Source organism: Alligator sinensis, unplaced genomic scaffold (genome assembly GCF_000455745.1).
Source record: "Alligator sinensis unplaced genomic scaffold, ASM45574v1 scaffold406_1, whole genome shotgun sequence".
In the NCBI taxonomy this organism is placed as follows: Eukaryota; Metazoa; Chordata; order Crocodylia; family Alligatoridae; genus Alligator; species Alligator sinensis.
The window spans coordinates 800,645-823,760 of NW_005842181.1; the positions used below are offsets into that span (position 1 = coordinate 800,645).

The 23,116-nt window shown below is 44.2% G+C and overlaps 1 protein-coding gene across 4 annotated transcripts in view; it reads left to right on the top strand.

The window, feature by feature from the left end:
• Positions 1-23,116, top strand: part of STARD13 (StAR related lipid transfer domain containing 13) — a 499,481-nt gene that overhangs the window by 131,733 nt on the left and 344,632 nt on the right. For all 4 annotated transcript variants that reach the window (XR_003094657.1, XM_025207089.1, XM_025207090.1 and 1 more), the window contains 2 exons: positions 2,815-2,961; positions 15,544-15,678. Coding sequence is in view for 3 of the 4 variants with exons in the window: in XM_025207089.1 (XP_025062874.1) it covers positions 2,815-2,961; positions 15,544-15,678 (282 nt within the window). In the remaining variant the exon portion in view is untranslated. The remainder of the gene's footprint in view (positions 1-2,814; positions 2,962-15,543; positions 15,679-23,116) is intronic.

Here is a 23,116-nt window from a genome sequence, read left to right on the forward strand (position 1 = left end):
AGGGCCGGGAAGTCCGGGTGAGGGTGATCCCCTGCCCTCCTTTAATGCTGACTTTCTGAAGGAACATCTTGAGAAGCTGGATACCTTCAAGTCAGCTGGCCCTGACAATCTTCACCCCAGGGTACTCAAGGAGCTGGCGAGCATCATAGCCCAGCTATGTTGGCTAGCACTATGGAAGAAAGAGACTTGGGGGTCATCTTTGACCACAAGATGAACATGAGCCTGCAATGCGATGCGGCGGCTAGTAAAGTGACCAAAACGCTGGCTTGCATCCATAGATGCTTCTCAAGCAAATCCCGGGACGTCATTCTCCCCTTGTACTCGGCCTTAGTGAGGCCGCAGCTGGAGTACTGCGTCCAGTTTTGGGCTCCACAATTCAAAAAGGATGTGGAGGAAGCTTGAGAGAGTCCAGAGAAGAGCCACGCGCATGATCAGAGGTCAGGGAAGCAGACCCTACGATGACAGGCTGAGAGCCCTGGGGCTCTTTAGCCTGAAAAAGCGCAGGCTCAGGGGTGATCTGATGGCCACCTACAAGTTTATCAGGGGTGACCACCAGCATCTGGGGGAACGTTTGTTCACCAGAGCACCCCAAGGGATGACGAGGTCGAATGGTCACAAACTACTACAAGACCGTTTCAGGCTGGACATAAGGAAGAATTTCTTTACTGTCCGAGCCCCCAAGGTCTGGAACAGCCTGCCACCGGAGGTGGTTCAAGCGCCTTCATTGAACACCTTCAAGATGAAACTGGATGCTTATCTTGCTGGGATCCTATGACCCCAGCTGACTTCCTGCCCTTTGGGCAGGGGGCTGGACTCGATGATCTTCCGAGGTCCCTTCCAGCCCTAATGTCTATGAAATCTATGAAGTTGAGGGGCTTTTTCCCCCAGGCTGATGGGGGTGAGGGGGAGGAAGCCTTGTCTTGTATTCAAGTAAATATGGTACTAAATAAGTAAGTAAATGCAAATAGAGCCTAAACTATCTTTCTAAGCAACAAAGCATGATTTTCTGGTTAAGACATAACTCTTCTCTCACTCAGGTGTAATTGAGAGAAACTCCTTCAAGGGCAAGCCAGTTAGAGAGGCATAATATTGGTGTTAAATAAGCATTCCTCTCAATACTTTTTCTGGCTCTGCCACACTGTGGGCACATCTACATGAGACGCTTACTGCAGAGCTGCCTAATTAGCTTTGCAATAAAGTCTCTGACTACATGTGCAGCCCTATTAGGCCACAGGAAACTAATCAACTTTACTGCAGGTTAGCACTTGTAAACACAAGTACTATCCTATGGCAAAATTCTTTAGTGTGCAGTGACAGATGCATAGAAGCTGATGGGGCTGTCTGGGGCATGAGGGTGTTTCAGTGCATGAGCTACCTACTGGCTGGTCCCATACTGGAGCACCCTCATGTCTCAACCAGCCCCTCCACAGCACATTGAGCCAGGATAGAGCAGCCCCAGGCTGGCAGGCTGATCTCCCCCAGCGTTCTGCCAGCCAGGGCTGCTCCAACCCAGCTGAAGATGCTGTGGTCCCAGGCACACATGAAGACTCTGTGCCCAGGAGCAATAAACTCTGGTGCAATATAGACTGGAGTTTATTGTATCGCACAAATTTCATGTGTAGATGGGCCCTGTATTGTGTGACCATCAAGTCACCCTGGGCCAGACCCTATTCTATCTGGAACATTTAAAGTGGACTTAGCACCTAAGTATGATTGTGTTCTACAGTGTTCAAATTCCTGAAGATTCATTAATGTATCTACTTTTGTAACATACCCTTAAATCTTACCTTTAAAATCAAATCTCTGAAAAGCAGCAGCAGACTTTCAGGGTCTCAGCAAGGTGGAGTAGAATAGCTTTTGGGTGCCTGAGTTCACTTTTACATCTATAAGATGTATTATAATCTGGCCTTATCTTCTCTGTGTCCCAATTTCTGGCTCCAAAAGAGGACATGATTCAACACAAGGATTTATCAAAGAGAGACTTGCCTAGCTCACCTAGGTGTTGCAAGGCTTAACTCTTTCATGTTTGTAAAGCACCTTAAGAGTTTTGGTAGGACAGTGTTCTAGAGTTGCAGTGGATTATTAGTATCGGTGTGCACAGACTGTTGAAATCAACTAAATGAAATGATGTATATGTGAACATATTCATACTCCATCAAAGTGAGATGACTGAAAAAAAAAGTAGTTTGAAGGTAAAAATGGAACTCCATGCAAGGGCTCTCCTTAATAACAAAGAAATAACAAAAGAGTTGATTATACAAGTTGTTTTAATATGTAAAAAGTGAAAGGGATGGCAAACAAGACAGAAAATGAGTAGGAAATTAAGTGTTTTGATCATTCAGGCAGATTTCAAACTGATACATAGGAAAAAGCAGTAAACCCTGATGATAGCATACCTGTACAGTGAAAAAGAAAGTAAGGATTGTAGGGTGACCGCCAGTGTTATGAGCCTAGTGGAGAAAGAGAAATATCAATTTTATTTTCACGCAAATCAAGAAAGATGAAAATCAAAAGAGCTTAGGAAGGAAAAAATAAAGAGCTTGTTTATGAGCCTACTTAGCTTGAGCTGGTAGTGCTTGATGCAAGATGAAATGTTAAAGATAGATTTTGATATCAAGGAGTGGTTGGCTTGTGCTTAGTCAGGGAAAAGCACGTGCATACATATCAGTGGGGTAGAGATAATAGTTGAAGCTTTCTAAATGAAGGAGGTCATAAGGGGGTAGGCAGGGTTGACCATCAGTACACACAAAAAAAATTACAAATCATGAACAGCTTTTAATATTTTAAGAATTTCTGTATTTGGCTTTCTTTTAGACCCAACCAGAAACAAGATCTGAGTGGTCAGACTCTATGTCATGTCTGATGAAGAAGCTGGAACAATTGAATTTAGATATTGAAGAGGCTCTCAGTGCTGGCTCTTCTCCTACCAGTACTCCTTGTACAAAAAGGCGCAAAGAGACGGTAAGGTCTAACAGCAAGGGAGATACCTATTTTCATTAGGAATATAATTACCCTTCAGTGTTTATTTTAGTAGGATAGCAAAGTCCACATTGTATGTGTATTGGTATAAATATTGCTATGATGTGGTAATCTTTTTCATAACTTCCTAAGTTCTTTTCTTAGTTTGGGAGCAAGTATTTAGTTTTGAGAAGCCATACTATATAGTTGGTACTTTCTGTTAGGCAAGAATTTGTTCTTTGCCACTTCTCTTTCAGAACTGGTAGATAAGTACAAATGTAAGTTCTTTGTGTGTATTTTTGTAGTTTTTGTTCCTACTGTAGGTGTTTGTGTGCCTCGTGTCTGTGAGATTAGTCTTAAAAAAAAAAAAAAAAAAAAAAAAAAAGAGTGTCCATTCGAGCTGTGCATGTGCCCTGTGCCTTCTCACACTTCCATACAAAGGGCAAAAGCATCTATGACCTTCTCTCAGTTCTCACTGTAGGTGGCAGCAAGACACAACCCAGCACTACCAGCCCTACTTCTTTTCAACATCCACTTATCCTTTACTCATTTATCTGTGAACTGGATAATTATCTACATTCTGGTAGGAATCATTCTATCCACTTTATTCAAATTTGAGAGTGAGAAGGAAAATGCTTCTCAAACACAGTCCCTTTGTATAAGCACAGCTAAGCACTCTTCTCTTCTGCTTCATGGGGGACTCCAAGCCTTCAGACTTGAAGTTATTACCACTGTGTGATGGCCTGATTCTACCACCAATCATAGCAACTGCCTATTCTGCTCGAGTGAAAGCTGAGCTAAAGCTCCACTTTGCTGGGAAAAGGACACTTCAGACCCTGAAGAACCAAATGCCAACTGCAATTACATACTAAAGAAATCAATGTCCTCCAGTAGACATGTGATGCACCAAAAGCTGACTCCAGTAGTTCCATGACAACCAAAAGGAAGACACTGCTGAGGATCCCAGCACGGTCATCTAAAATGCTGATACCTTTTAATACCAAAGGTGAGTTCCAAGAGTGGACATTCTGAGCAAAGAAACCAAGACTCTTGATACCTCAAGAAAGGATAAAAACGCACTTCTGAGGATAAGATTGCTTAGTCCTATACAATAGAGAGGCTAATGATATGAAGGTGGTCATCCTTGTGGTACTGACAGAACATACCTTGGCACCATTAGTACTAATGACCACACAGGCGCCATGATCAACAGAGATCCTGGTTTTCTCTGATTAAAAAAAAAAATCCCCAATTTTTGCATTTAAACAAGTAACACAAAAAATTGGAGATTTTTTAATCGGAGAAAACCAGGATCCCTGATCATCAACTCTGTAAGAAAATACATATCATGCTGAAGGAGTCAACAGTGCAGAGAGAGATCCTCAGCACTAAGAACACTGCAGGCATAAGAACAGATCCCAGTACCTAGATCACTCTTTACCTCAACAGTTCTCTGGAGGAAACATACTCCTCGCCTTCTTCACCAGGTCACATCTTTTTAACACCTTCAAATAAGAAGCATCCATCCTCTGGTCAGCAGGTAATCCACTGAACAGACCTGAAGGCTCATTGTTAAACAGTTCATTACAGTTTCACTGTGATTGGCAGTGAACTGACTGACATGAGGAAACAAGCCATAACCTGCTCTAAACCTCTAGAACCTACTCACCATCTCATTGAAAGAAATGGTGGTGGTCACATTTTTTGCTGTCACCTATGGCCAAACCAATGATATCAGACTGAGAGAAAGTCTGGCACCGTTCATTGCAGAATGGGGAGAACAGCATCTCTCCTCCAAAAGATGTCAATGTGTCAGTAACAGCACTGGATGGTTTTTAAAGCTTACCAATATCACCAACGAGAGAAACAAACACGTTCGATATCAGTAGACACAATAAACTTGCACGGACTGTTCCATACTTTATTGGCATCAGGGCCTGTAAGAATTGTCCTTCCAATCAACAGAAGAATTCTTGACCTCTCCAAACTTGGGACAGAAACCTCCATGATTTCAGCTACAGTGAAAAGGGTCAAAAAACTGTAACATGGCCACCAGAAGGGGCTTAACTATGTCTACTCTTACTCTGATCTTTGGTTGTTAGTTGCTTGTTTCATCCAAGAGAAATCCAGATCCTTCAAGAGTGCACCTAGAGGATAAGAAACCAGAGAAAATGGATCTGTTTATTGGGATAGCCTACTTGCAACTCTGCATTTCTAATTACTAACCTCCCTTGATTAAATATAATTTTCTAATGAGGCACTGGGTGGTGCCGTTCTCAGTTAATCTACCACAACAATATTGTTATTGTAAAATATAAAGAGCCTCATGGCTACAGGTTTTGGCTATCCTCAAGGAAGTACAAACCACAAAAGAAAATCTTCTTTTCAAGAAAATGGAACTTTTGGGTAAATGTATCAAACAAGGCTGTTCAACTTGCAGCCAGTGGGTTCCTGCCTGGCTGCTGTTTCCCTCCCATGTTCCTGATGCTGCTGGGGGTCTCTAGGCTCCCGATTCTTCCTCTAGCTTCTGTTTCCTGGTCCTGCCCCTGTGAGTGGGACAGCATAGCCCATGGGAGTCCTGGGAGTCCATGCAGCTTGCGTGGTGGGGCAGCCTGTACAGCTCATGCAGCATGTGGCTCAGGGAATGCCTGTGGCCCATGCAGCCTATGGCCTCTGGCCACTACACAGTTGAATAACCCTGGTATAGACAATACTGTACATGCCCTGAAAGAATTGAGGGCCACCTTGAGCTGCTGGGAGACGTAAACCACATCGTGTAACAGGAGGGACGTCAGGGTCGCCGTGTACTCCCCTGTTGCCTCCTTTACTGTTTCTTGTTGCTGACTGGCACCTTCCGATTCTCGCCCGCCACGACTTTGATCATATATATATCTATTAAAGGGAGGCTGCCTTTCGCCTTCTGGTACACGGTTATCCTGTTATCTTTGTCCTCTAGCCTTATGGGCTATGCGTGGCTCCTACCACCCCAATACCATGCCCCAAGCCTCGCAGATGTAATGGATGTTATTCTGTCCCTCTCTCCATACCCTCTCTGGCACTCGGGCTCTCTGCAGTCCCACCTCTCTCTCTCTCTCTCCACGCCCTTCTCTCAGGGCCTTCTCAGTACGCCGCCCTTCTCTCGGGCTCACCACAAGGCTGCCCCCTTCTCTGGGGCTCACCATGCCCACACTGGGGCTGCTCAACAACACCCCCTTCTCTGGGCTTCTCAACTGCCCCTCTCTGGGGCTGGGGTCTATGTACCCCGTATGCAGCGCCCTCACTGGCGCTGGGGTCCCCACACTATTGTGAGTCCCCTATGAGGCCTCCTCCATCCCCTAATAGCCTCTCCCAAACCACCGGTGTAACAAAATAGCAAACAAACACAAGCCTCTTGGCTACAACATAAACATAAGCTGCACGGCCATAACAACGTTGAGTCCTACCAGGGATCCTTTCTCTCTCTGCAGTATAAGATGCAGCTCCTTCCTCAGGCCTCTCCTTTGCAACATGGATGAGAGCTCTCTCCTCCTGGGCTGCTGGTAGAGAACTGCCACCTGACCTCCTGCCTGTGGTTTATATAGGAGCCAGGCCTTGCCCCTTCTTGTCAGCTGGCCAGGCAGGTGCGGATCATTAGCTCCCTCTAGTTGCCTCAGCAACCGGCACCTGAGGAGTCTTCCTGGTTCTCTCAGTAGCAGGCACCTTAGTGCCCTGCTACACATCCCCATATAGCATGGCAAACTTCCATCATCCAGAAACAAGACAGAGTCCATTTTATTGGTTCAGTAAGCTGGACTTCTCTCCAAAGAAGAAATGAACACACAATGGGAATCACTAATCTTCCTCCTTCTCAATTATATACTCAACCCTGCTCTAGAACACAGATTTGAGTGGACTTTCAGAAGGTACATAATAGTAAGTCCAGAATGTTCAAAAACTATCTTGCTCCCTTCTGCCTTGCTCCAGACTTCTCTTCCATCACATCCAACATGGTTACAAGTCCTGTTCCTTTTTCCTTTGTAAAGTGATTTGAGATCTACTGATGAAAAGTAGGGCTCTGCGAAGCTTTGGGTGCTGATTCAGTTCGGAGGAGATTTGGCCCAATTCGGTGGACAAATCTCCGACTTGAATTGGGGCACCAGTTAAAAGGTCTGAATTGATTGATTTGGAGAGTTTGGTGATTTGGGCAGTCCCTGCCCGCTGCAGCAGGGAGCTGGACCCTGACTCCAAGCTGGTCAGTAGGGGACAGGGGAGGGGGAGCTGGAGAGGAGGAGACAATGGACGGACCCCTGCTAGGACCCACTGTTAGCCACTTACCTTTCACATCCCCTTTGAGGGACTCTTCACATGAGAATGTGTTGATAAAAGGAGTGTGTGGCAGGGCACTGGTTGTGCCTGCCACTTTAAGGGCCTGGAGCTGGCAGCTGCCAAGTGTCTGATTAGGGCAGCCAACTGGGGCTGCCCATATAAACACAGCAGTTTTGCTGTGAGAGGCCAGGCAACAACATGGCCTGACTGCAGATCTACATCTGGAGGTAAGGGAGGAGCTGTAGGGGATGGTAGGAGGCTCCTTGGTCCTGGGTACGACCTAAAACTGCACCCTGCCGGGAGTGGGTGGCCTGGTGAGGCTTGCAGTGGCGCGGAAGCCCCCAGGAAATGCCAGGCCAGGGCGCCTTCACCCCTAGCCTCCACTACCGGGTGGGTAACCCCATTGTGCGTAGAACCCAGAGGGCAGACCCTGGAGAGAGAGAGGGGCTAGAGACTCGGACCTGATCAAGAGAATACCCTCGACTGGCCCATGCTGGGGCCAGGACCAGGACCGTCAAAAGGGCCAGGGGCCCACCGCAAGGGATGCCGAAGAGTCGAGGGCCTGGGGTCCCGACTGGCCTGGAAGTGGGCCAGGGCTGGTAGCCAAAGGTCCCGGGGGGACCACACCCAAGAGGGGAAAGTAGTTTCAGGGAACTAGATAGCCGAATGAAGGCGGGGGAGGCCGCCTGAATGGAGGCATCTTGGAGGGGACCTGATAGAAGGATTCTAGGGCCCAGTGTGGGGGCTAATGAGAATTACACCTAGATGCCATCCACGAGACTTGGGCTGCGGTGTAGGAGAGGAAAGGAGCCGCAGATAGTGCCCCCTGGCATTGGGGCAGTAAATAGGCAGCCTCCCGCTTAATTAACATCTAATTAATCAATTAACATCAAGGCATGGCAGGAGAGAATGCGGGTGGTTGGCCCAGGAACAGGTGGGTGGGCCACAGAGATCGGCCCCGAGCAGGCCCCCTGTTACAGAGTGGCTCCTTTTTTCCTTTTGTTTTTTGGGGGTGTGGTTTGCTTTGTTTAGGACTTTAGGTGACTCGGGTAGAATATTAGAGCACACAAAGTAAGGCTTGTGATCTGTTATTCCCTTATCCAGAGAAGGAACAAAATCTGAGCTGTATCTTCAACCTGTAAAGGTTGAGCAGGAAGAGCACTTTCATGTAACTGTCCACCCATCTCCCAGAGACTACATGAACTTCACAGTGCCCAACTGTTATCAGTGCAAAGTACTACCATTCACACTCTCTATAGCAATGAATCTTCATAAAAATAGAGTGATGGTGGCTGAGGGGGAAAGACATCCACAACTGCTCCCTATGTGCTAAATCAGCATTTCTCAACCCATGGGTTGTGACTCAAAAGTGGGTCATAAGAATATACGAGAGGGTTGCCAAAAAAACTTTAAAAAATGGATTCTCCTTTAAAAGAGAAAAATGTAGGAAACTCTGGCTTTTCCTGTACAGGCTGCCAGAGTTCCAGCCTGCAAGGGACTGCTTGGGGGCCCCTATTGCCCCACACAGTGCAGGGCTGGGGGTGGGGGCAATGGGTCAGGAGTGAGGGGCACTGGGTCAGGACTGGCCATTGATGTTTACAAATGGGTCCTGGTACAAAAAAGGTTGAGAACCACTGTGCTACATGACTGGCTGATCAAGGTGAAGTTCAAGGGGTTCCTGACCATAACAGCCATTTAATAGGTTCATTTCTTGTTTGGCCAGCTGAGACCACCACATGAACTGCAAAAAGTAGTCTCTTGCTTAATTACAAATGATAGCATTCATGGAAGCCATGGTCAAAGCTCAGTCAATAATAGCATATCCCTGAGAGGACTGTTTTGTCAAGACTGCAGTCAAGTCTCCTGAGAAGCCAAGAACCCTTCAAAAAGTCCAACCAAAAGCCCTTCAAAAAGTCCAGCAAAGTTGCCTCAAAGAAGTCCTTCCAAATCAATATGATTGCTATTTATAATATAAACACATTAATGTAGTTATACTACTCATCTATAATTGAATGAGTACAAAATTCTGGGTTATTTTTTATGAAAATAGGGTATTGGGCCTCAGTTCAGGAACCAGTCCCCCACTTATGACATTGTCCCTATGGGAAAATCGATTCCGAGTTATGATGTTTCTATTTAAGACACGGTTTTTAGGAACCAATTGTGTCGTAAGTCCGAGGACTGCCTGTATTTTGTTCAGACACCAGATGAACAAGGTCAGGCTCCCTTGCCATGCCATTTAGGTCTTGTTTATGATGTTACTTGATCACCCAATGCTTTCTTGTGTAAGCAGTTCAGATTATATGCAAAAGAATCAACAGCTTCAGACAAACTTCTATGAAGAGATTTATATTTTTTGGCAGGGAAGGTAGGCTTTAAACTAAAAGAAAAGAGAAATTAACTTTTAAACATTCACATCATGTGATTTGCAGTGAGCCCCAATAAAAGTAAGGAAATTTGGTGTTAAAGCTTAAAAATTTCAGTTTTACAGAGATGCCCCAATAAAGGGGTGATTTTGAAAACTAAGTTTTCTGTAATAAGTAGGCTCACTCAATAAATTAGGTTGAATTTTAGTTTAGATCTGAGGCAGACAAGGTTCTTTGGGCAAATCTGATATCTTTTATTAGACCAATTCTAAATTATTTAAACAACTACATGAAAGCTGCCTGCTTCTAAGGGTAGATGTCAGACCCTTTATGATTATGTGAGGATGCTACAACTTTTCTTCTGATTTAATCGTTAGTTAGAATAGAAGTAATTTTTTCTAAAGTGAAACACAAAGCCCTCTTTGGATTTCATAATGGATTGCTGTAATGAGAAGCATCACAGGATAAGCATTTTGCAGCTATCTGGGAACCTGGGAAGCATAACGCAGATTTTTGTAAGCATACTTCTTTTTATGAAAGATAACAAAAGAATTAACTATACAAGTTTTTTTTTTAATGTAATATGTAAAAAATAAAAGAATTTCAGGTATAAAAGTTGTAGGTATACAGCAGAACCAAAGCAGCATACAGCACATGCATTATAAGAAAATATGCTGCTATATTGGTGCATTATTTTTTTTTAATTTTTTAAAAACATTTTGTCCTATTTTGACCCTAGTTCTTAAAAGACAGCCTTTATATTAGTAAAGGTAGTAACTAGTTCTGTGTCCATTAAATATTTTATTAGTGATATCCACACTAACATGGACAAAGTTCTTTCCAACTTGTATACTTCCTTCTAATTGCAAATTGCATGATCTTTTACTTAAGAAATGGATATTGTGATTAATCAGTCCATACATTTCACTCTTAATTTCTTTGCATAGACTATCACTGAGGCAAGTAGTTTCAAAAGAGTTTTTGACAGAAATATATAAGTTCAGATAATGTGATAAGTCAGAGGTATAAGATTTCAGTCATAGGTCACTTTGCCATATATATGAAAAACATGTTTGGAGCTTCCACTTGAAGATCAATCTCCTGAAGATGCGAGAATATTTTTAATTGATGATAGAATATTTTTTGTGCAGCAGATACTGAATCTCAGGAGGATAGACTATAATTTAATCTCTTGGTTGAATTGGTCCACTTTCATGTGAAGGGTTTTTTTTAATCTGCTAATTGAACTCACTCTTTGAAGATTCTCTGGGGTTTCTTCTCACATTTTTTATGAATAAATCTCTATTGGATACAAATTTGACATGGAGGGGTAAAACTAAATATTTAGCTTGGAGTGACAGGAATTCATATTGTTAATGAAATGCATGTAAAATCATGGAGGGAGGAGTTAGTACATTTTAAAGTGAACAGTATTTAAGACACGACTTATTTATCAGCCACATTCTGCAATTTTAAATTATTAAAAAAAAATCATTTGCCACTCCTCTCTTTGCATTTCTACAAGCTTCAAGTTGCTGCAATTTAGTTTTATATTGGGAAACAGGACACAGCAGATGATTATATGCCTGGTCAAGAGAAATCAGAAAGCAGTCTACCTGGCATGAAGTTATTTTCTGAAAAAGTCACCAAAATTATTCTGACATGTATTAAGCATCACTACCCAAAAAAGGTTCCCCTTTCATTTGAAAGTAATAATAGAACTAGCTCACTAGTTTTTGAAAACAGTAATTTAGTAGAACAGTTCATCTAAGATGTCCCTCAGAAAAATATTTCTCAGAAATATTATATTCATACTTTATATATGAAATACTTTGCAGCATGAAAATGTCTTGCTGTGCACAGTATCTTCCACTTATGTAGAAAACATTTGTTTAGTTTCCATTTTATTTACAATATCTACTGTGGGTAATAGAAAAAATAAAAGATTTGAGAATTGCGTTTGTCTAATTGCATCAGTCAGCGATACAGTACTGATTAAAGAAAAACAGAAATAATATTTAAATAGCAATATGATTTTTATATCAAAGAGATAATTTTCAATAAAACAAAGCTGTACCTTCAGGTTATATTTTTTCTTACTATTTCCTTTGATATATTCTTAATTCTTCTCAAATCACCCATAGGCCATGCCCAAGCCTTATTGTTTGTCAAACTCTACAACACTGGGTGTATCTACACGAGATGCTACTGTGCAGTCTCATTACTGCGCATTTATTTACTACTTGTATTGGCAAGTACTAAATACATGTACAATAACGAGTTACTGCACAGTAGTGCCTGCAAATGGACTGTAACAAGGCGCTGTCCCAGGGGAGGGAAAGAAAGGTGATTAATGCCTCCTTGTGGCTGTCCAGCCCCAGCTCAGTTTCCTCTTCTGAGGGTATTTCCCATCTCTCTCCTGCCATGACTAGCTATTGTGTTCTGCATATGACAGAGACTGCCTCAGAGATTCCCAAACTAGGTCCCAGCCCTTGGTCAGTGAGCTAGCTAACATCTTGAGTGCTCAGATGTGTTTGTCAGGACTTGGCCCATCCAGCCTCAGTCTCTCTTTCTCTCAGCTGTATCCCATGGCCTAGGCTTACTGTGCTGGGCTGGCTTTGGTTTCAAGCCTTGTCTCCTCCTGCTGCAGGCCTGTCTGCACTGTTCTGGGCTCTGGGCTCACTGCCGCCCACACTGTGCCCTGCTCTGAGCCCTGGGTTTGCTGGTCCCCACATGTGCCCTGCTCTGGGCTTGCTACTTATCCACAATGCCTTGAGCCTGCCCCTGGCAGTGCTCAGGGCTGATATGTGCCCCTCCGGCACCAATGGGACTTCCAAACCAGTCCTTTAATCACAAATCCAAGCCACTGGTTGCAAACCCTAACCAAAAGAAAAGCCCCCTGGCTATAACCAAAACTCTCACCTCCTGGACAATTGAATAACACTAAACAGAAAAAAATAGGATACTATCCCTTTAACCCACAGGGGTAGCTTACCCCCATCAAGAGGCAGGCAGGCAAGTACCCAGGGCAGCCACCTCTCAGGTTCGGCCCTCCTGACGACTCACAGTTTGGCCAGTAGCTCCCAGCAGTTATTCAGGTACTCCTTGGCTGCTTCTCAGCCAGGAGCTTGTTTGCCATGCATCCTGTGGGGCCTATGTTTATAGGGCTCTGTCTCCTCCTCCTGCTGGTCTCTTGCCTCCCGGGGCTGCCTGCCCTGGCCGATCTCAGGCAGCTACAGAGCTCCTTGCCACTGCTGCTGGCTCTGGTTGTAACTGCTTGTTTCAGTCTTTTCGTCCCTTTTTGACCCGTGCCTGGGCTTGTTGGACCTGCCAGCCCCCTGGGCTCTGCCCTCCCTTCTCAGTAACGGCGTAGGGGCCCCATTACAGTGCTGCTATTGTGCAGTAGCCTAATAATACTGCACAGTAGCATACTAACACCATCCATCCTGTGACATGCTACTGCACAGTATTTTTCAGCTGCTGCTCAGTCAGTATCTCATGTAGATGCGCCCACTGTCTTACAGCCTCCCAAATGTGTCCGGGGAAATACTGTGTCTTCTCGTATACATCACACTCCCGAATAAGATACTTACCTAAGCTATGCACCTTATTTTTTAAAGGCAGAATGAAGAAAACAAGACCTTTCTTTGAAAATACTGATAAATAGCACTAAACAAATGAGTAGCAGCTTTTGAAGCATGAGCCTCTGCCGAAGGAAAGAGAAAGCTAGCAGCTAGGGAGCCTCGTGTGTTCATTGCACTGCCCTCTGTGCAGCATGTGCAGCTTTATTTTTCCTTTCCACCAGCAGAGGCAGAAAATGGTATTACTATATTTCTTTGCTTATATTAACCCCAATTTTCAGCAGCTGAATTTTAGGGAAAAGGTATGTGTTGTATGTGAGAAAATACAGTAATGCTTTACTGGCCTGCAGCAGATTAAACCGCCCTTCATTGAGGAGGACAGCCAGAGAATGAGCTAAGATTCTTAGGACAGAATCCTATTTCCCTTTACATGCCTACATGGCAGTTTTCCAGCCATGTGCCTCCCATTTTTTGGTACTTACATGAAGTCCTAGTCTACCTGCAGTGTGGATATGTAAGTGTCCACACAGCTATTGATCATGCATAGGAGGCTGCACTCAGGCCAGACAGGTATTTGGCATGTAAGTCCCAAGATGAGAAGAACTCTTCCAGGGTTTATGCCAATAGTCTAGTGATGAGGGCACTCAAACCTGGATGCCTCTGACTTTCTACAATAGTATTTTCAACACTGGGCCACAGCTTAGGCATTATTCTGTAGCCTTTTTGCTTCCCCTTTTAAAGCTGAGCCACTGCACTTTGCGTTTAGTAAACACTGAATAAAATGGATGGAGAGCATTGGGAAAGCTTCTGCAAGGGTGCACCTTGGAGCCTTCTCTCTTAAGAGGCAGCTGTCTCGAGCCACAGACCTGCCACCTTTATTTCTTCCTCTTGGCCTCACATATCTTTCTCCTATTGGCTGCTCCTATTGGGGGCCAGCTTCAACAAGAGGCTGTAAAGGACACTGACTGTGGTATGACAGAGCACTCTGCTGAGAGGTCAGAAAGATGCAGGGTCAAGTCTTCCCTGTGTAACAGTGGGCATGTCTACATGAGACACTTAATATGCAGAAAACTAATTCTGTGCATTAGCACAGCAGGCAAAGCCCATGCTAATGTGCAGTAGATTTTGTCTAATGATGTCTTTGACATCATAAAAAAAAATTCATCTGGACTAACGCACAGTAGCGCCAATTATAGCGCATTAAGTTAGTACCTGTCATTCCAGGTACTAAACTTAATGTGCCGTAATTACACCACATTAATGAACCTGCAGATGCACCCAGTGAATCTTAAACGTGGGTCTTTTGGTATCTGGGGAAATGCCCTAATCACTCTTGTATTGAGGTTAAAATAACAGAGTTTTTCGCTGCCTACTGACATCTACTACCTGTTAGTCACAGGTCTTTGTCAGGTAGAATGTCATAGTTTATGCTTGCCCACTGTATGTGTGTATAGACTCACAAATTTGTCTGGCTAATGTGCAGTGCACCATGCTACCCTTAGAAACAATACTTCAAATGGTGGGTAAGTGCACAAATGGCAGGTACATGACCAGGTAAGTGCCATTTGGGCATGTAAAATGTAATAGAATTCTTTGCCAGCTTTCCTTTTGGGGTAGCATAGCTACATGCTGAGCCTTATTAAAGACAGGAGTAAATTTTCCATGTAGCCATTAATAATGCAAGATCAAGGATACATAGTTAAAACTATAAATGAACAAGAAATGCAATTCCAGGAAGCCATGTGAGTCCATACTGTATTATTTAAGGTAGATGTTTTTCAACACAACCAGAAATATATTGAGCTGCACATGTGACCAGGAAAAAGAAGAAAAAAAGTACTATGTATTTGGAATGTGGCTGAATTTACATTAATCATCCAGAGGCCGCGTTCAAGTCCTATTGCTTGTCAAACTCTACAATACTGGGCGCATCTCCATGAAATGCTACTGCGCAGTCATTACAGAATGCAAGGAAGTGGATTTGGCTGCATTCTCAGCTTTTAATTTGAAGTGTCATGGATGTTGTTCTAATAAAATTATTTACTATTCTCAGATAATGGGGTTTTTCTTGTTTGGCATTTATGTTGTTACATGGTATTCCTACTCATGCCATAGTTGTCTGCGTGCCTCTATGGACAAGACTTGGATTTCTAATATGGAAATATAAACAGATAAAAAAAATTAAATACGAAAAAATTGTAGCCCTAATTTATATTTCACATTGTAGAAGTCTTAAAAAGGACACAAACCCAATTGTTGCATTATTTTTGTGGTTCCCATTCTTAAAAAGCTTTATTACTTTTCTTTATTAAGTATTAATTTATCATTTACAGTGTGCTATTAAAGTGGAGACAAACCCTCACAGAGATCATCAGAGAAAGGGAATCTGTACAAGTAAGAGGGCAGGCTACCAAGAGCTAGATGGTTTGCCATGTCCAGTGTCATCTGGAGCACGACCAAAAACTGATGTAAGTAACCATTGTATATTTAAATTGTTCTTGTTATAAAATGTGACTATCACATGATTTAATATGCATCAACCATATTTTATTATATTTATTTTAAAATAGTCTATGAGTACAATATATCACAACTGAGGATCTTTTTTCATAGGATGGGGAGGTATACAGGTGTGTATGCAAAGTAAATAAACCTTGAATCAGTAGCTTTAAATCCTATGTCATCTAAAGGATGTATATAAGTTTGGCTTCATTGAGGTGTGTAAGAGGCTCTTTTCATTCTTACACATATTTTTAGACCTTACTGTATTTCCTTGCCTGTTACATGCACCTCTCCCCTCAAAAAACAGCCCTCAAAAATCAGGGTACATGTCTTAAGAGGATTTTCTTCACTAGAATAAAAGCATGGAGGAGTTTAAGCATGAAAACACTGCTGCCAAAAATGAGCAGCTAAAAACCGCTGGCAATTTGAGAATGGCTGTGACAAGGTTGATACTGGATGCCATCCTTCCTACTTTTTGCCCAGGAAAGAAGCTGGCAGGCATCTTGCAGCACTGCCTCTCTCTGACAAAACCAACTTTAGACCATGACTCTGGAAAAAAGCCACAAAGTGCATGTCTTATTTGGAGGTGAGGGGGATGTGTGAAAATATGGAATTTTCATCTGCATAACTAAATGACTGCATCCAGATGAGAGTGGGTGTGCGGTTTGTGGCACCACCGACTCTTTGTGGTACCACAAACTGCATGCATGGAATGTTAAAACATGCCCCATGCTGCAGATTGGCAGTGCAGGATATAAAATTTCCTACCAGGATTTTCCAGTAGCAAAGAATAGCATGGAGGGGAAAAAGCAGAGCCTTGGTCCTCCAGTGAGACTCTCTGGCTGCTGGCCAGAGCGTCTCTATGTTCCATTTGTGCCCCGGTTACCCCATCATGCCAGGAGCCAAAAGGAGCTGGGCAAGGGCAGTTTGCCCACAGCAAGACAGTGTGTCCCGCAACAAAGCACACATGCAGGGCTGTGTACTGTGGCACAAAGTGGCGGCACAAATTTGTGCCAGTACTATTTGTGCTGTTGCAAGCACACGCCCCTGCTCATCTGGACGCAGCAAATAGGTCTTTCTAAGCATATGTAGAAAGGATTGGCAACAGTCACCTTCACTCTGTGGTGATCCTATGCTGTCCAGGAAAGCATGTAACTGCAAGTATATTCCTGAAAGTGTTGTCAGCGGAAACATTTTGAGTGGTTGTTTGATCATGGAGGGTACTCCCGCCTTTTGAATCCAAGAGCTTGGTGATCAGAGCATTTGCCCAGGGAAAGGGTCACCCAGATTTTAGGTCCCCTTCAATCTACAAGGGTTTGAATGCATTTCTCCCTCTTCCCAGCTAAGCGCCTTAACCAATAAGGCATTCAGGGCAGCCACTAGGTAAAGAACATGTTTCACCCCTCATTTTGGTGGGGGTTCAGAGTGCAGCCAAGAAGGGAAAATATGTGGGGTTAGGAGCATAGTGCACCAGACAGAGCCTGCCTCTGTGGCTTAGTGGGATAGGCACTGCCCTAGAGAGGAAATATACTTATTTTCTGTCTTTTGCTTGCAGTGGTGTTTCCCTCTGGCTCCCTCTGGCTTGCTGTGGTAGGAGGTAAAATTTCAGGGTGTAAACACACAAATACTTCAATATGTTCTTGTTATAATCCACTGCAGAACTCACTAAAGAAAATGATATATTTGACTACACTTAACTTCATTTTTACCTTAGTCAGATGTTCAGACAAGTACTGACATATTTGCTTATGGTTCCTCCCTACCAGTAAAATCAAAATCACTTTGAAGAAATGTTCTAATAAATCTGTTATTTGGCTAAAAGCATGTGTTGGTGGGAGGGAGCAGAAAAGGAATATGAGTGAATTTATCATTTCTTCTTCTCCGATCTCTATAATCCTTCCAAGCTCTGAACTTCAAGCAAAGTTAGTATTATAATATTATAATACCAAACTCATAAATCTTCACTGATATGGGTATTGTGTGGGCCGGGAGCGACCCGAGCCCTTTTTCGTGCTGCACACGGGCTGTGGCCAGCAGCCCGGGCATGCTGGATCGGAGAGGGAGGGCGACGAGCTGGAATTAGGCACAAACGCTTAGCGGTAGTTTTAAAGATTGTTTACTTACACCAAAGATGGTCGTGGTGTAGGCTGGAAAACTTGCTTGAGTTGCGGTTACAGACAGGAAAGAAGAGAGGCGGACAAGAGTTCTAAACTCGTGAACTCTAGCCCAATCCGGCTGAAGGCTCTAAACACGCGAGCCCGTCGTGTCAACCGAAGAAAGTACTCGTCCGAAAGAGCTCTGAATAAACTCACACGAAGTTTGCTAGGCTCCGCGGGTCCTTCTGCTCACTCATCCACACAAAGTTTGCTAGGCTTCGTGGGTCCGGTTCTTTTGCGCGCAGGGAGGGATACGTCTAGGAATCTATCGGCGACGGGGAGAGGCTAGAGGCTGATCAGACCTCTGTTGCCTGCTTGAAATGCGTTGGGTCCGTAGGGATCCGCAGCGCTTAGAGATCTTCACACAGCGTGAAGTCTCCTCCTCCTGGTGCTGGTCAATAATGGGACTCGAATTAGCATACAAATGGCGGGAACTCTTTGCAACGAGCATTTCTGTGCTGCAACAAAGAAATGCACCCTGCAAAGAAAGCTTCAAATTGGCGGGAAATTCTCCCTTGCACCGGGGTTCTCTTTTGCAGCAGAAAACTCCACCGTGCAAAGAAGCTATAATTTAGTGGGAACAATTTAGCAGTGCCGAAGCACACAAAAACAAAAATCACACCCTTTGGGTTGTGACATCCCCCCTTGCTGAAGGCATAGCTAAATTAGACCGCGCACTCGTCACTCGAGTTATTAAGAGCTCTTACTACGGGTTGCTGAACCAAACGAGTAAACACAAAATTTGCTAATATAAGAAGTTCGTTCTCTAGAGATCAAATCAAACCAGCACAAATACATATACACATGATCAGATTCATAACAAAGAACTGCACGATCAGGGCTTCAGTGGGCGTCATGGCGAAGTTATGCGTCAGGCCTTCACTTCTCGGTGATGTTATCCTTCTTAGGGCTTCTCTTCAACGCTCAGCTTGTCAGCCTCACAGCCCCCCTACCCATTGTGAGAGACACCATTGCTGCTGGGAGAGATGTTGGCACAGCCGGCAATCCTGGGGTTAACACAGCAGTTGTCAGATAGCATGAGGCTGATGCGGAAACTAGGCCTACTCGGATGTGACCCCCACAAGTCCCCAGCTGCCCCACTAGCTGTGGGAGGCTCTGCCTTGAGCTGGATCAGACCTTCATGAGTCATATCCAATGTCTTCGTGGGCCAAATATGGCCCCTGAGCCGTAGTTTGCCAACTTGTGGTTTAAGACATAAAACTAGAAGAAAGTGACTGGCAAACTCAGAGCACAGTTACTATTTTGCCTAGATACCTTTGAAGAAGGGACACAAATTTCTTGCAACATTTTAGACAGAATACCTTTGAAACCATTTTTATGTTTATACAGCTTGTTCAACAGAAGAGAGCATGAGGGTTATTTTTACAGACCTTTTATAGAAATGTGAATTACTGATAACTAAACTTTGCCATGAAAATGAATATGCCATGAAGACAGGTTTTAGTAAAATCTCCTCTACAGGAGAAAGTCACTGAATGTTTGTGAGATATTCAGTGTGTTGCTTGCTCTTGCAGTTAATACGATACCTTGCATTCACTTCATAAATCAGTAAGAAAATAAAATGTGTACTGATATATACTAATGTATACTCATGCAACATTTTCCTTATCAGACATAAAGAAGAGTACTTTGTACTAAAAATCTTGTCTAAAATCTTTCCTAACCATGCAATTGGTCCAATAAAAAACATCACCTCTTAAAAATATCCTTGCCTCTTGCATATTTCCTGCATTTATCGTGGCTACAACATCCCTCCAACACTGCATTTACTCATACCAATTTGCTTCCTGCAGCTGCAAATTTTGGGGAAGTGGGAGTACTAGCCACTAAAATGGTTAGTACTAGCACTTAGAAGAGTTATAGCTGTGATTTTGAAATGGCATTGACTTAATGCTTGGTTGTCTTGAACCACTTGCCTCAGAAAAAGGAAAACAAAAATTGTCTGGTAATCTATACTGTAGGACATTTTGATCTCTTTAAGCAACTATCCTTACTGATTTTTCTTTTGAGAGATGCTAGTTACATGCTGTAAAAAACAAAACTGTTTATTCAGTGAGTATAGAGATAGCTGATATCATCTACCATTATGCAGTGATGTGTAACTAATTATATTATAACCCATTAGTGAGTACATGTTACAGGTCATTATGTGGTGGCCCATTTTACAGCCAGCACAGTATTTTCTCATAAATAACCCCTTGAGAGGGTCCAGAGGAGGTCAGGGGGCAGCGGGGCAGGCCCTACGAAGATAGACTAAAGGGCCTGAATCTATTCAGCCTCCACAAGAGAAGACTGAGAGGGGATCTGGTGGCTGTCTATAAACTCACCAGGGGGACCAGCAGAAAATAGGTGAGGCTCTGTTCCCTCGGGCACCACCTGGGATAACAAGGAATAACAGCCAGAAATTGATTGAGAGCAGGTTCAGGCTTGATATCAGGAGGCATTACTTTACAGTTAGGGCTGCCAGGCTCTGGAATGGGCTCCCAAGGGAGGTGGTATTCTCCCCTACCTTGGGGGTCTTCAAGAGAAGGTTGGATAGATATCTGGCTGGAATATTATGATCCCAGAACTTGTTCCTGCCCATGGCAGGGGGTCGGACTTGATTATCTGTTGAGGTCCCTTTGGACCGTAGAAACTATGAAACTATATGATATATAAAGCTTCTGAGTGTTTTCAAGTGGATTTTGGGGCAGGGTTTATATCCAAAAATGGGGGATTTTTTTAATAAGAGAAAACCAGGGTCCCTGGTCATGACTGAATAGTCCCCTGGTATAACTTGGAATAGTCCAAGGCTTGCTCTACATTATGTCCTTTGGTGACAGGGTGCTTAGTATGCTTCTGTCATTTTAAGAAGAGAGAGGGCTCTAGAAAACTCAGAAAGCTATCAGGGAAGATGCCCAACTGGAAGGGGGTTGGGCTTGAGGTATATATAATCCCAGGGCCTAAGGTAGGTAGGGAGTCTCACCCAGGTAGCTGACAGAAGGAGCTCCTGAGCAGGCTGCTGGAAGAGTGACTATGACTCACATCAGGTATGTCTGTGGGTATGCAGCCTTAGGGCTGCGGAGCATCTGGTGGTTTGTGGAAAGGACTAAGGGGAAGTAAGGAGGTCCTAGCAAGCCCAGGGAGAGAACAGGAGCTAGAGGGCCCAAAAGGAGGGTAGAGGGCCTGGGAGCAGGTGGGGCCAGGGTGCCTGTAGCTCACACTGGCCTAGGAGCAGAGCCAGGGCTCAGGCAGACTGAAGGCCAAGAAGGGCCACAGCTGGAGACTGGTGGGGCAGGAGAGCCCACAGGTCTTAACTGACCTAGGAGCCAGGGCCAAGGTCTAAGGAGAAAGACCAAAGGCCAGGAGGGCCACAGCTGCAAACCAAGGGGGCCAAAGTGCCCATAGCCCAGAACAAAACCAGGAGCCTGTAGGGGCGGTTATGATTGATTAGTATGTGTGACATCTTCAAGGCATAGATGTGGGTACTGGGGAGGATGGAGCCCATGTAATTAGCTCTTAAAGCAATGTGCATGGACACCTGTGTTCATGAGAGGAGATCTGACTTGGGGAGCCCTTGGGCAGCTTGCCTTTTCTAAAAGCATCATATTCATCGAGGTTTGGCAAGTGAGGTGGAGGGGAGATCACCCACAGAAGACCAAGGAGACAGGGGCTAAAGCGGGGACTCCAGAGGCATCACAGCCACCCTTCAAGCAGAATCCTGTTATACCTTCCTCCAGTAGGAAATCCTGACTTTGCAGAAGAGCAGCCAGAACACTGTATTCCGCTCCTAATCTATCAAGTCGCCTGTGCAAATTGGGAAAAGATGGTTATGTAACAATATATAAAGATTTCTCTGGTCTAACAGAACCCTTCTAGGTTGCAGAAAGTTGGCCTGACTATATGTTTACATGATCTAGGTAGTGCAAAGCCTATGTGTAACAGCGCATAGGGTGCTCTGTTACCTACAGGGGCATAGGCAGCAGCTTGGAGCCTGAGGATGGGACTTGGAGCCCGAGGATGGGGCCTAAAGCCAGAAGATAGGGCTAGTAGGCCCAGGGATGGGGCTGGGAGCCCAGTATATGTAGAGATGATGATGAGGCTGGGTGTTAGGCCAAGAAACATCTGTGAGGCATGGAACACATCAAGGGGAGGTTAGAGTGTATACAGAGGCCCTTGTCAAAGGGCAGCCTCCTGCCTGATTAACATCTTACAATCAGGAACATCAAGATATGGCAGGTGAGATGGGCGGGTGGCTAGCCTGTAAACAAGTGGGCAGGCCTATGTTGAAATCAACCCCGGGATGCACGCTTGTTACTCTATGAAACAGCAATGAAAAGTTCCTTTTCCAGTGGAGATGGAGGTGGGAGAAAGAAAAGACTGTTGTCTTCATTTATAAGGTGAGAAGCTGAAGCAGGGAGAAAATAAGTTATTTGCTCAGGGAGTCCATGACAAGGATTGAACCAAGGCTTCCCAGGTTTCAACCTAGTTTTCAGGCTGCCTGTCTCCCATGCAAATTTCTAACCTGCTTATGCATATTTATAGAGAAGCATATGCAGATACCTTTATGTAGATCATACCCAAAGTGTCTTTCTGAGTTGTATAGGAAGTCTATGGCACAGCTGAGAATAGGACCTAACCCTCAACTCTGTCTTATTTTTTAATCACAAAACCATCCCTTCATCCACTCATCCTGGGTAGTTAGGGCATTCACCCAAGAAGCAGATTCCTAGGATCCACTGTTTGCGATTTGTTTTGTCACTGAGTATTCAATGCAAGGTGTAATGGCTTAGCTTCAAGAGGAGGGCTGGAGCTGGGGCCTTGTTACCACCTACCTGTGGTCTAATGATTGGACCACTATGTTGGAAAGTCAAGATGATGTAGGTTCAAGCCTCCTTCCTGGTGAGGAAGATCCAGAATCTGGGTCATCTGTTTCCTGGGCAAGGGCTTTGGCTATCAAGTTATTGGCCTAAACCTAGGAGGGCCTTCCTCTTCTCCCTTTATCAGCTTACAATTTCAGGACTTGCATGCAAGTATGTGCACGCTGACAGAGCGTGACAACAGTACAACCTACAGTACAAGCTAAGTTGTGGTGTTATATATGCATGCTGCACATGCAAGAGATTTCAAACTCTACTAGTGCCCAAAAATGGTAGTTACGTGGCTGGGTATGTTCCATTTAGGCACATAAAAGGAAATAGGGTTATGCCGCAAATACTTAAAGCAGAGCTGTACAGCTAGCAGCCTT